General features: G+C 46.6%; 1 protein-coding gene across 4 annotated transcripts; it reads right to left on the reverse strand.

The window, feature by feature from the left end:
* Window positions 1-1,045: 1,045 nt before the first annotated feature.
* Window positions 1,046-9,992, reverse strand: CNBP (CCHC-type zinc finger nucleic acid binding protein). 4 transcript variants are annotated; one of them, XM_031686151.2, is made up of 5 exons: window positions 9,859-9,992; window positions 2,555-2,671; window positions 2,343-2,435; window positions 1,975-2,173; window positions 1,046-1,363 (listed from the first exon to the last, which is right to left on the reverse strand). In XM_031686151.2, exons 2-5 carry the CDS (start codon window positions 2,655-2,657, stop codon window positions 1,246-1,248), a joined length of 513 nt encoding a protein of 170 aa, XP_031542011.1. In that variant the 5' UTR covers window positions 2,658-2,671; window positions 9,859-9,992; the 3' UTR covers window positions 1,046-1,245. The 4 variants fall into 4 exon arrangements, with proteins under 4 accessions (XP_031542011.1, XP_031542010.1, XP_031542009.1 ...); XM_031686150.2 differs by having other exon boundaries at window positions 1,975-2,176; XM_031686149.2 differs by having other exon boundaries at window positions 2,534-2,671.
* Between the last annotated feature and the right edge of the window lie 2,943 nt (window positions 9,993-12,935).

Here is a 12,935-nt window from a genome sequence, read left to right on the forward strand (position 1 = left end):
TCGTTAAACCAGGTGCCACCTAAGGTCCACCTCCACCTGACATAAGGTCCTAGGGAAAAAAACAAGGAACCCAACATACCAAATCCCTGTGAGGCCCAGGGGAAAACAGGAGATGCTGAAGCAGCCACGGTGTGAGAGCCGCTCAGAATGAACACAGAGCTGAAGGGCATCACTGTGATGGGTTAGAAAGCACTACATCTTCTGTATCTTTGTGAAACCACGAAGCATCGCTACTTTTCATCACCGGAGCCCCGACTGAGGAAGTACAGAAAGAAAAGTCCACGCTGCCAGCTTTCAGTCCTCCACATTCCCCTCTTTAATATGGCATTTTGCACTATATACATTAATGAAAATTTCAAACAAACAGAAAGAACTTTAGTCAAACTCCCCTTCCTCCTCCAGCTTTATTGGATAGTTTAAAATTACATTTCTATTTTCTGGGACTTCAGTTGCTTTTACCATCGGACTTTTAAAAACTGATCACAGCAAATGAAACAGCTGTCTAAGCGACACAGTGTACAAAAATAGCATCTTGATTTCTGTGAAAATGCACTTCTCTGCGACTCCTGAATAATTCCCAATTATGCTACCTCTGAGCACAGATGTTTACTCTGGGTTTTAGATTTAGTCTTTGAAAAAGCGTGTTCTAAACCTCTGCCATCACCGTCTGTGGCTCCAGCATCGACGCTGCGACGAGGCTGTTCTCCGAGCTTTCTCGCACAGCCAGGAACACGCACGTTGTCTTTCTGTTTTGTTTACTCCCACTCAACTGTATGTTCTATGCAGGGCCTGGTAACAGATGTTACTTGATGTTATTTAATAGCTACTGAGGTCAGACAATCCAAGGCCATCATTATGCTAAAATGAAAGTTACTTATGGAAGCTCATAGACGCTTCCAGAATTGGTTTTACCTCCTACATGGGAACGTAGTCAAGAAACCCAGACGGGCTTACTGGTCTGACCCGACTCTTCCCACTCATCAATCCCTATTCACCAGTGGCGCCGAAAGGGGGTTCTTTAACAAAGCATTATACATAACACCTCTACCAAACTAAACATAAACTTTTTTTTGTAGTTAAATGCAGAAAGTCGATTTTTTTCCACCCCTTTCCTCCTTTTACACGGCAAGTAAAGCTCACTGGCCTGGGAGTAGCCTCTATCTGCCAACCTTTGGCCAGTGAAGAGGATTCAGAGAAAATAATACAACCATCAATCAGAAAAGGAGGGGCGACAAAGGAAAACCATTAAGCTGTGGCCTCGATCGTGCACTCCCGCGCAAGGTGCCCTGACTCGCCGCAGCGGTAACAGTTGACTTCGCTCGTCTTGCTGCAGTTGATGGCTACATGACCAGTTTCACCACACCTAGAAAAAGAAAAGGAAATTAACACTGTTCACGATGGTGCTCAGAAAATGTAAAACTTTACCAAAGCAGTAGCTGTTGCAGAACAAAAAGCACCGACAACTGAAGCAATACGTTTTTGTTTTCAAGACAGTACGTCTTACTAACCGCTAACCCATGAGCAGGAAGGAGGAACTGGACACCAAAGTACTCAGTGGAGCAGCCTGAGATCAAAATGTCACAAGAGACCAACTGACATCAAAACCCAAACTCTAGCCAAAATGTTATGTCTTTAGGCACATTATTCCCTAAGATGTCACGGGTTAACTTGCACATAACATGATGTGCTATGTTCACAGACGGGCAAAGAGACCTGGTTACATGACAAGTCTGTGTGTATGACTATATGCTTTTCTACAAAGTTTATGAAAATTCCAAATTACATTTTTTAAAAACACTGAAAATTCAGAAGTTGTATAACGCTGTCCAGCCGCCGTAATCACTGCTGCTAGGTTGGAGTAGTGACTGAGGCACAGATGCGCTTGTCACGTGCGCCAAGACTCTGGGTGGGGGCCCAGCCAGCTCGCGGGCACCCTTCCGTCTACAGCCAGCACCCCCAGCCCCTGCGGCTCACCGGTAGCACTTCACTTTGGTGCAGTCTTTCTGGATGTGCCCGAACTCCCCGCAGGAGTAGCACTTCTGCTCGTCCGCGTGGTCGCACTCGCGGGCCAGGTGGCCCGGCTTGCCGCAGTTGTAGCAGCACTGCTCCCGCTCCCTCCGGGGCTCCTTGCAGTCCTTGGCGATGTGGCCGCCTCTGCCGCAGTTATAGCAGGCTTCAGCAGTAAGGAAGGAAGCAGACCAAGACTATAAAACCTTAAACGTGCTCCTGTGTTTCCAACCATACAACTCAAAACCTCAGCTGGAAAATCTTTTCCACTGCAGCAGTACACGCTCACCTCTCCAAGTTCTACAAGGATACGGAAGGAAGTGTTAAATACTTACCATCCTCCTGGAGATCACAATCCTTGGCAAGATGACCAGACTCACCACAGCGATAACAGATGTCTGGAAGAGATGAGGACACAAACTGGAAACCTATTTTGGGCAGAAATGAAGAGAATTTGGCTAATCAGACCAGTCTTGATACTAATGAATACTGAAGTACTTCAAAATTTTTTATTCGACAAAAATACCTCTATCCGAGGTAAAACCACCTCTGCCACGGCTTCTCATTCCACGACCACGGCCCCCACCAGTGGGGCATTCCCGGGCCCAGTGGCCAGATCGTCCACACTTGAAGCATTCATTGCTGCTCATGGCTGCAGTTAGATCTTCAAAATATTAAAAATGACAGCATTAAACCACTTGAAATTACTTTTAGCTTTTATTTCCCTCTTGGGGTATTTTTGGATCATTATTCTGGAGGGAAAAAAGCCAGCACACTACTATATACTTAGGCATTATACACCTATGATGAAATATACTGAAAGTGAAAAACAAACGACAAAATGTTACATACTCCCATACAATTTATGATCTCTAAAGTCATTAAGATTATGCATACAGATATCAATACACACATTAATTCAGTTATTGATGGGGTGATAGGGTTTAGAGGCTTAGTATCAACGAACATCCATTATTAGAAATACTTCGTTAATACCTCATTCCAGGTCCAACTTAATGGACACATTTTCATAGTTACAAGCCAGTCAACTTTACTGTGGGCAACTGGAAGCCATTTACTGGTTATAAAGTTGGAACAACCCAGGGGAGCTGCAGGAGGGACCCCGCCCCTAGCACAGCGCCAAGTTACACCGTAGTGCTGCTTGCTGATTATTTCCTGGACATGTTAAAAGAAACGAAGGATTTAAATTGTCCCTAGAGGGTATAGTATGTTTAAAATACTAGAAAAACGACAAAGAGAAACACCAAAGTAAGTACCAACAGCATTTAAAGCACAGGGACCGGTTTTTGCCTCTTCTATTCTCCCATTTCCAAGTTTTTCTGTAATTTCACATTTAAAACAGGACCGCTCAGAATTTTGCAATAGACTCCTTTATTGGGTATTGTTTCAAAACAAAACCAAAACTCCAACCAAAGCAAATTCATTTTATACTTCTTATGTAACAATCTAAAAATAAACAGAGGCTATTCCTAGAACAGAATAGGGTGGAAGAGAACAGAATGGAACGTTGCAGGACACACTCCTAGGAAAGTGGTCTTTGAAAAACAAACTCGCTAAAGACAATGTAAACTTTACATTTCCACACTCCCATAGCTAAACATTTTTACCCTTAATTCCAGTGTCAAACAATGGTACATGAAGTTTCCAAAACACCTCTCAAAGCCAAGCGTAAGCACCATGATCAAGCAAAGCATACTGCTTCGACTGAGTAAGACTGAGTGGATAGCCGAATTGCCCCAAACCAGAGCACTTAGAAAAATGGTAAAATCAGCTCCCCTTGTCCCCCACTTTCAGCAACTGGTTCATTATGTTGTAGAGAAATCGAATGACCAAAAATTATGCTAAAGTTGTTTCAAAAGTTTCCATTGTCAAATATTCAAAAGAATGAAATACTTTTCCCAACTGTCTGCAATCAGAGCCAGGATAAATCTTCAGAGGAATCTTTCTACCAACTCCTGCCACTTGCCATATAAACTTATTACCAAAAAGGAGGAGGGGAGGGTGCCTGTATGCGATACTGGCAGTCAACTGTTTCAGATGCATAATGCACATTTCCAGTCGAAAGACACCAGTCAATGAAGATTAAAAATGCAGTTTTGCAAAATGCGAGACTACATTTGCTTCCTTAGACTGCTGCTAGCACTCTGAGTCACGCCGAGTGCTGGTTTCCGCCACAGGGAATAGTCAGGATTAAAAAGTGAATGGCACCTAAAATGATCACAGGAAAAAGCAGCTTAGGGCACCCTGTCCTCCCCTCAATCCTATTTTCATTTTGCGTCTTCTCCAGTTTAATCGGAACAATCTGAACACATTTAACTATTGCTCTCAAGGAGTTTACACTAATGATCACTTCCTTTTATAAGGTAACCCAGGCAATTTGACAAGTTCTGAGTATTTATAGTTTCATATTTCAACAAGATACTTGGTCTTTCAGAAAAATATGACAATCCAATATTCAATATGCATTTTTAAAGCTAAAGAAATGACAGTTCCAGGCACCCCCTGCTTTAAAGGACCTCTTGTTTATTTCTAATGGTAAAGTACAAAGGAACTATGTTACTACAAATCATCAGATGTTTACCAGGGGAATAAAGTGAGTAGTTAAAATCTGAACTCTATTTCCAGCATAGAAATACTTGCTTTAAAAATTTAGCTAGTCAGGAACCGATTAATCTGTGTGGGTTTTCCATGAACCGTTTCTCCCTCTCTCTTCGGCCAGGCCAGTCTCAATCAAGTGATGTAGACCACAACATCGTCACTGACTCCTCCGTCAGTCTCTACAGTAACACTGACCCAGCTGATTCCCACTGTGCTTTAAAGGCATCCTGCTTATCTTAGGAGGCAAGTCCCTACTCCAGTGCTCATCTTACATACAAGGGTACTCAGTTACAAGATCTTTAGAGGATTTCATGCTATTCCTTAGGAAAACTAGAGGCAGTAAGATAAGAGAGCTGCGAATTAATTATGTCTCTGTGACTCTCTCTGGCTGTGACTGCTCTTGGCTGGGATTTTGCTGCACTGTCCTGCGCCCGCGGCCTCCACCTGTCACAACCTTTTGCAACCTTCAGGGACCAACTCAAATGCCAACTCTATAAAAGAATCTGACCGCATGGCCCAGCCTGGAGCTCTCCTCCTTCCTGTTAGGACCCAGGGCACTCTGTCAGTACCTGTCTGACTGCACTACCACTTTGCCTGTTACCATATTCCTTGAGGGCAGAGACTAATAATTCACCTTTGAATCATCCTAACACCCCATGTAACTACCCTTTTAGTTGCAGTTACATAACTCAGTATTTAACTGCAGGGCTTGGTGGGGGGGGGGGGCAATCATCATGAACTGTTTTCTGCCCAGGCCTGATCCAATCCGATCAAGCACTGACAATGAAGCCCTGAGCTCCTGCTGCACCATTAATTTAAAGTAACAGCGTACTTTCAATTACACACAGTAAGGACTGACATCGGTCACTCTGAACTCACTATGTATTTCAGATTGTCTAATAAAATCCCCACATTTAACAGAAATTTTCACCCCAGCTCACTATAAAGTCAGCAGCCAAGCCAGGAACTCTCTCACCTGCCATCAACTTCCAATTAATCCAAGAACTCACAATCAACTAGACCTCAGTATATTTTATGGAATGCTACAAAACATATACTGACTTTAAAAACAAGTATTGTATTTTCACTATTGTCAGGCAGGAGAGCACATTCTTTTCCCTTTTGCTGCTAAAAATCATTATTATATCTATACCCATGTAGCCTTACATAATATAAGATTTGGGGAACCACAGGAGTGAGCCTGGGGTAACCGCCCAATCCAGCATGCCCAGTTACTGTGACACCTGATCCCTTCTCCTCCTGATTTGGAAAAGAGGAAGCTGATCTGTGATGAGAATCGTCAGCAGGTGCCTTGTGTTTGACAGACAGGTGCTCAGGTTAAACCCCGAAAGGGTGTATGTCCTCTGCCTCTGTAGTTATTCCTTTCCACCCTTCCCCCCACTCAGTCAGATTGCTGACAGTAGATCAGAACTGAGTCCAGTGTCTACACAGCAGGCTTAAGAGTTTCCCATCAAGTTTCCCATCTGATAATGTCTACTTCCTGAATGGAACGGAGAAGAGGTCAGTAAGAGAAGAAACAGGGTAAATTCCAAATGGCTTCACATTTTCAACAGGAATAGGTATGTCTCCATTTTGATTTCTGTGTATGGAATTTTCAGGACACAAACCACACCTAAAGATGTGCTGGGGGAGCACGGGGCACACGTCAGGAGCTGGAGGAAGGCGGCCAGGATGCAGCCTGAAGAGTCACCGAGAGGGGCCGTGTGTACTGAACTCTGAGGTCTGAGAATTTTACACATTGTACCCTCATCTAGGCTTTAAGGCTTAAATCCTGGAATTGGCCCCAAAACACAAACGGCTGTATGAATTTGTCTTCATTAACGTAAATCCTACCAGACTTTTGATACTAAGGATAAAACCAGTAAACTACTTAAATCTTAACAGCACGTGGTCGACTAAGAATGAGTTCCAATGAATCAAGACTGTAACTATAAATACACTGAAAATAAGTATCAACAGGCAAGTGTGGGGGAGCGTACATAAAGCAGTAGACGGGGATCGGGGTAGCCGGTTTCGTATGGTTTTCCAAACACAGTTGCACTCATTCACATTTGCTGTAACTTGACTCACGTCCCCCAGCTCAGGGGGAGCCCTGACTCACTCGCGTTGTTGACCTGACCCATTCAGACCACGGTGGAGCTTTCGCCCCCTGAATGCACTCAGCCATTATTACACTCTAGTTAAGTTGGTTTAGTGCTCCAACATGGTACTGAAACACTTCAGACTGTGATAATAAAAATAAACTACAAACAGAATGGAAGGAAGCAAGTTATAGTGTGTACGCCTGCATTCTGGCCAGAATAATGTAGAACAGAGTACAATACTGGGGCAGTCCTGGGTTCTTACATCCTGGTTCCTGCATTCACGGCATGGCCTTGGTGATTTACATCCATTTCTGCCTGCCCTGAAGGGTTTCAATTAGTAGCTAAGTATCTAAAGGGTTAATAAGACACATTACCTATAATCCCTACAACCTTGCAAAGTTGTGTATTCTTGTTCCCATTTTACTGATAAGAAAGCTGAAGATCTGAGACCAAGTCACTTGCCCAGTCATACAACTAGAAGGTTCTGGAGTCAGTACTGCAACAGTGGCTCTAAGGCCCTGCAGAGGCTTTTGTCAGATTGAAGTGATAAAGTACATGGAAATGCTGTCAAAGGAGGTCACTAAGTTAGACGTGTCAAAATAAAACTAGAATTGATAAATGTTTAAAAATCCACACCCAAGAACGAATTTACTCACAGTATACCATCACACAGCTTTCGTGAATTTAAAGCCACGTTAGCTTTTAACCTTCTTCGAGGCAGAACCTGGGGCTGTAACCACAGAGCCGAAGGCCGGCAGCCTGATTCACAGGTGAACACCCTCACTGGTGATTAGGGAGCTTCCCTGGCGAACAGCGTGCGACTCTCAAGAGTCCTGACTAACAGAAGCCACCTACTTACAACTTGAATGCTGGTGGCCACAAGCTCCCACTTTATTATCCCTGCAGTTTTTCACAACATGAAAATGGTGCGTGGTGTACGGGAACCTCTCCACAGCCTGCCCTCACTGCAGCAGCCAGCCGCCGCCGAAACAGCAGTGCTATTAAAGGCGACGGTACCGAAAGTGTTCTCCACATGGCGGGCCACCAGGTCTTGGCATCAGTCTTCTACTCCCCACTTACTGTCAGGAGAAGAGGAAAGAAGCCAAGTATTTTTGAAAACAAACTCTCAGGCCTACAGGGCAGGGTAGGGGGGAGGCAGCAAAATCTCTCTTGTGGTCAAGCGTTTAGACAAGAGGCAGATCATTCCAATTAGTCAAATTGTGCTTCCACTGTTAATAAGCACACATTTGGTACCTTCCCATGGACTTACCACAGACTTTAGGTTTTAAAGTAAAAATCCAAACAATCGTAAAACTGTATTACAAAGCCTTTTTATAATACCTTAAAAAGATGTAATTCTGCCTGTTCCAGATGTTCAACTGCAACTGTAAATGCCCCTTAATCTTCCACTGATTTGGCTCAAATATTTTAGAGAGACTATTTGTTTGAACTACCTATCTTGTTATCAATATGAAAAGGAATGTGGCCCTCTGGTTGCTAAAAAAAACTTACCCAAGTTATCTGATGTGACAGGTAAGTACACAAATACACACTGTTAACTATAACTCTATTGCCAAGAGTTGCCATTTGGAAAAAAATTTAAGTCCTTAATTCAGCCCTTGGGAACCTAATAAATTATTCCTCTTATATTCCAGTACACAGAGAGTTCCTTGTAGACAAGAATCAGGCTCAACAAACTAAAAAACAGCAGGAAACTATGTACGTGGCACTTAATAGGTGTTTTGATTAAGCTATTATCACAGTAATTTTTAAGCATCTGACAATAACTGCTTTGCACGTGGGGGGACAGCCTAAGAGGTAGAAAATTCTCATACATCTCCTTAAACCTTCAAAACCTACACTCAATCCACAGGGCTTAAGCAAAAGAGTAAGGAAGGTTAACTTAGTGATGCAGAAATTAGCCAGTATTGTTTGCAAAATTAGAAACAAGAAAAAGAGGGGAAATCTAGTTATAAAAACTTGTCCTTTTGGGGTACAAAATGAGGACGTAAATTAACCTTTCATTACCTTAAAAAAAACCCGAAAATTAATCCTGAGTCATGGCTTCTTTATCTTACTCTCTCTGTGGGTCCTTCTGAATAATGCCTGAAATACACTATCTGAAGTCCCAGATGATTACTAAGCAATGTTTTCTTTTCCTAAAGACCCCCAAGACCAGATGTAGTCACTTCCTTTGGAAGTGCCCTGTCGCTGAGGCCATGTGGTTCACATGTGGCAACAAGCACAAACCTTACCCATAATAAAATCAACACCCAAACCCAAATGTGGGCGATTATGCCACGCTAATGGCTTTTTACGCTTGGAAAATCCAAATGGAGTTTAACTAATCTTCCCTCGTTCTTAGACGAAACTGCAGTCGCCTCACTCGTTCAAGAAATGACGCGAAGGTTACCACTGCTGCTGTGATTTGGGAAGTTCGACAAATTCATGGTTTGTTTCCTAATAACAAGGGTTTTTTTTAAGGTCCCTCTAACTTAACGCTGTTCATGGAAAGAGGGCCCTATTTGCCCCTTTTCGAACTGCAACGTAAGACAAGTAACTTAGAATTTCAAAGACGACAAAAATTCAAGAGCCGGGAAGCTACGGAGTACGCAGGGCGAACCCCTAAGGCTCCCGGACTCCCGGCAGGGTGTCCTACCGCCCTAACCGCAGAGCTGCCTCGAGGCCCTCCTCGGAGCCCAGGGCCCTTGGCACATGGCCCGCAGCCCCCCGCCCGGCACCGGGGCCACCCATCCCCCTCCACCGCACAGGGGCACGGCTCCGCCGCACGGCCCCTCCCGGCAACTTCCCGCCAAATCCACCCCCGCCCCGCATTCCGCGGCCCCCGGAGCCCCGGCCTCGCCCAAGGACGCGCGGGCCCCGTCTGCGGCGAGGCTGCGGCCTGGGCGCGGCCCGGGCGGCCCGACGCGCGGCGGCTCCGCGGCCCGGGCGGAAGGGCAGGGCGGGAGGCCCCCGGAGCCGGGGCGGCGCCGGCGGCCGCGTTTCCCGCCTGACGCAGCAGCGGCGCAGGCCGGAGCGCGGCCGCCATCGCCGCCTCCCGGCTCCCGACCCTCCGCCACCGCGGGCCCAGCCCGCACGGCGGCCCCAGCCCGGCCCCCGGCCTCACCTTGGCGTCGGAGCGGGTCCGCGGCGGCGAAGACTCGGACGCAGGCCGGAGACGGCGGCTCGCAAGGCAGCGGCTGTTTATTTTCAGGGTCCTTGCCTGCGCCACACGCGGGTCTGCACACGGCCCCACACACGCCGCTGCGCACGGCTCTCCTCCGCCTCGCCCACGCGGCCAATCAGGGCGCGGGGCTCGGCTGGCCAATCAGAGTCGCCCGCGGGAGGGCCGCCCCGCCCGACGCGGCGCGGGGGGCGGGGCGCTCCCTCCGCTCGCACCGCTTTTCCCGCCGTGCCCCGCGCGCGGCTTTTCCCGCCCGGAGCCCGGGCCGCGCGAGACCGGGGCTCGGCGGGGGTCCCGGCTCGGCGACCCTCGGGTAGCGGCGATGACGGGCGCCGGGAGCGGGTCGCCGTGGGTGGCCTGGCCCGCGCGGGGCGGGGGAGAGCGTGTGCCCCCCGGCGCTCGTCTCGAACGCGGCCGGGGCCGCCCCACCTCCGGAGGCCTCTCCATCGAGTCTGGGAGAGTCCGGCTGCCAAGTCACGCAAAGGCCGGGCTCCGGGCTCGGGCCTGAGATTTGTTTGGGTTTTTCGGGGGGCCTGGCCGAGCCCACAAGGCCTCGCAGCTCCCGCCTCCAGCACTGACATACCCCCTCCCAAGCAGAAGTCCCGGCGAGGAGAGGGGCCCTCCCTGGGCAGCGGGTGGGGGCGGCGCAGGGCCCGGGCCCGCCGCCCAGCACGCCGTCCCCCGCGGGGCGCGTTGTGGGTGACGCCCCCTGCGACCCGAGGGCCGCAGGCAGTGCCGGAGAGCCACCGGCCTGGGCCGCCACGGTCCCGAGTGGCCTTGAGTTTGGGTTTTCTCCAAAGGACATTGTATGTGCTGCCTGATAGTCTGTTACAACGAAATAAATTTAAACTGTTCAATGGAAACTAAGAAAAGGACAGAATCTTGTGTCTCATTTTGGAGTGGCTTTTATTAGAAACATGCAAAAGAAATGGAAGAGCCCCCAGTCCTCTGGGCCATGAAAGGCCCTAAAACTACTAGTCTCATAGTGGATGGCTTTTTGAATCCCTGCTGGCGAGGAGACAGTATAGCAGAGTGGTTAAGCGCACAGGTGTTGAGTCAGGGTTAAACCTCGTTCAAATCACTTAATCATTGTGAAGCACTTAGCAGGTTGTGCCCAACAAGAAAGGGTAGCAATTATCAGAGAGGTCATGGACTATTTTGAGGACAAATTTTTTTCTTCAACTTTTGTTAATCAAGACACTTAAAAGATATTTTTACATTCAGTATGAAAAGTACCAAGAAGCTTACACAGCTTTATAGATTTTCCCCTCCCTAACTGATTCATCTTTATAATAGTTGAGGATGAAGAGCAGTGTGGTAATCACAGACACTTAAGTAGGCATTTCCCAAGCCCTAGCAGTGACTCAGTACAATGGGAGAGGCTATGCAGGAAGTCCAGCCTCTGTCCCTCCATACCAGGCCAGGAGGACAAGGTAGAATTGTCTTAGGAACCATAAACTAATGTTTCTGGACATGACTTGTTTACCATTCCAACCACAGTGTTACATAAAATATTTGATATTCATAAGAGACCCAAGGGCTGAATGTTCCCAATATTAAGGGAAAAAAAAGAGGGTGTGTGTGAAATAGAGGTGCTGGACGTGATGTTCTATAGACTGCAAAAGACTTGAGTGGAAGGAATGGAAACAAAGCATGTGGTCTTTGATGTCTGGCTCTGGGAGCAACAGCCGATAACTCTACCTGGCGTCCAGCGTCCTGTGGTGACTGTTATTAATAGAGCAGGCTGATCACGAGGCAGGATGGGTGTCTCCAGAGAAGGTCTGCGATGGAATTTAAGTAGTGACTCGTGTTGCACGGATATGCCTCTAGGTACACCTATTTCACTAGAGATGTTTGAAAATAAAGGAAAAAGTTACCCCATTCATAAGATAAACTGCCAACTATATCTGAAGAGAGAGGCTCCTATTTTATTTCCCTCCCCTGGAAACGTGTTTTACCCTCTTCCTCCCCTCCAGTGTTCAGCCTTACCCAAGGTAGTGTGCTCAGCATTGCTGAGGTTACAAAGGTGACGCGTTAAGACACAGACCTTGCCCTTGAAGATCTTGCAGGATGACAAGGGCCATAAGAAAGTATTAAGTGTCCTGAGAGAGGACCAGCTAAAATGCTATGATTCAGCATGATTCAGGATTCCTGAAAATGAGTACCAGTTGAGCAGCGATACCTGCCAACTCCTCATTTCCGCTTAAAATGCCCAGCTGCCTAGCACAAGCCTTAGACGCTAAGTGGAGATGACACTGTGTATCTCCCTCTGAACCCTTCCATGTCTTACTGTCTACCAACAGGGAAAGGGTCTCTGACTTTACTTGGAAAGTATGCAAGTAAGGTGAAGGACAGTAAGTTGTTTCCACCTGTCGTGTCTGCTTCTGAAGCAGAGACAGTTTGCTAACTCCTGAAACAGGAATCAGTTACACGGTGCTAGTAACAGCTAATAGCTAATATATATAAAGTTCTTACAAGACTGCCTGGCAGAAAGTAATTACGATTAAAGTATTATCCACTATTACTGTCATTATTTATTGAGTACTCACTATCTGCCAGGCATTGTCTATAACCTCTTTATAAGTTTTCACAAAACCCCTACGAGGTAAGTACTTTTACCATCCTTATGGGGAAACAGGTCCAGGGAATTGAAGCAATCTGCCAAGGTCAGAGAGTAAATAAATGACTGGGCAGCTTCAGAGGGGGCCCAGGTGCTTAACACAAAGCTTCCAGCCTCCCAGTACTTACTGAGACTAATCCGACAATTTCCTATTGAGTCCTTACAGTGACAGAGTGGGGAATGATAGCTGGCGATAAGGGAAATACGAAAACTGACTAATCATTTAGTGAGCCTTCCATTGGCTGGTTACCTCCTCTGGGATCTTAAATTGAAACTCTCTACTTCCGCAAACTAACTGGTAAAAGAAGAACTTTAGTTGCAAATAGTTTTACAATTTTCAAAGTAAAACCACCTTTTTTTTTCCCTAAAAGTAGATGCATTCATTAAAAAAAAAAGTAAT

Source organism: Vicugna pacos, chromosome 17 (genome assembly GCF_048564905.1).
Source record: "Vicugna pacos chromosome 17, VicPac4, whole genome shotgun sequence".
NCBI lineage: Eukaryota > Metazoa > Chordata > Mammalia > Artiodactyla > Camelidae > Vicugna > Vicugna pacos.

Excerpts from the sequence above, each read along its gene's own strand:
- CNBP (XM_031686148.2), bottom strand. The coding sequence starts at position 2,657 with ATGAGCAGCAATGAATGCTTCAAGTGTGGACGATCTGGCCACTGGGCC. Across the intron at positions 2,436-2,533 it reads TGGTTTTACCTCGGATAGAG|GTTTCCAGTTTGTGTCCTCA; the intron begins GTATTTTTGTCG and ends TGCCCAAAATAG. Across the intron at positions 1,364-1,974 it reads ACCAAAGTGAAGTGCTACCG|GTGTGGTGAAACTGGTCATG; the intron begins GTGAGCCGCAGG and ends TTCTTTTTCTAG.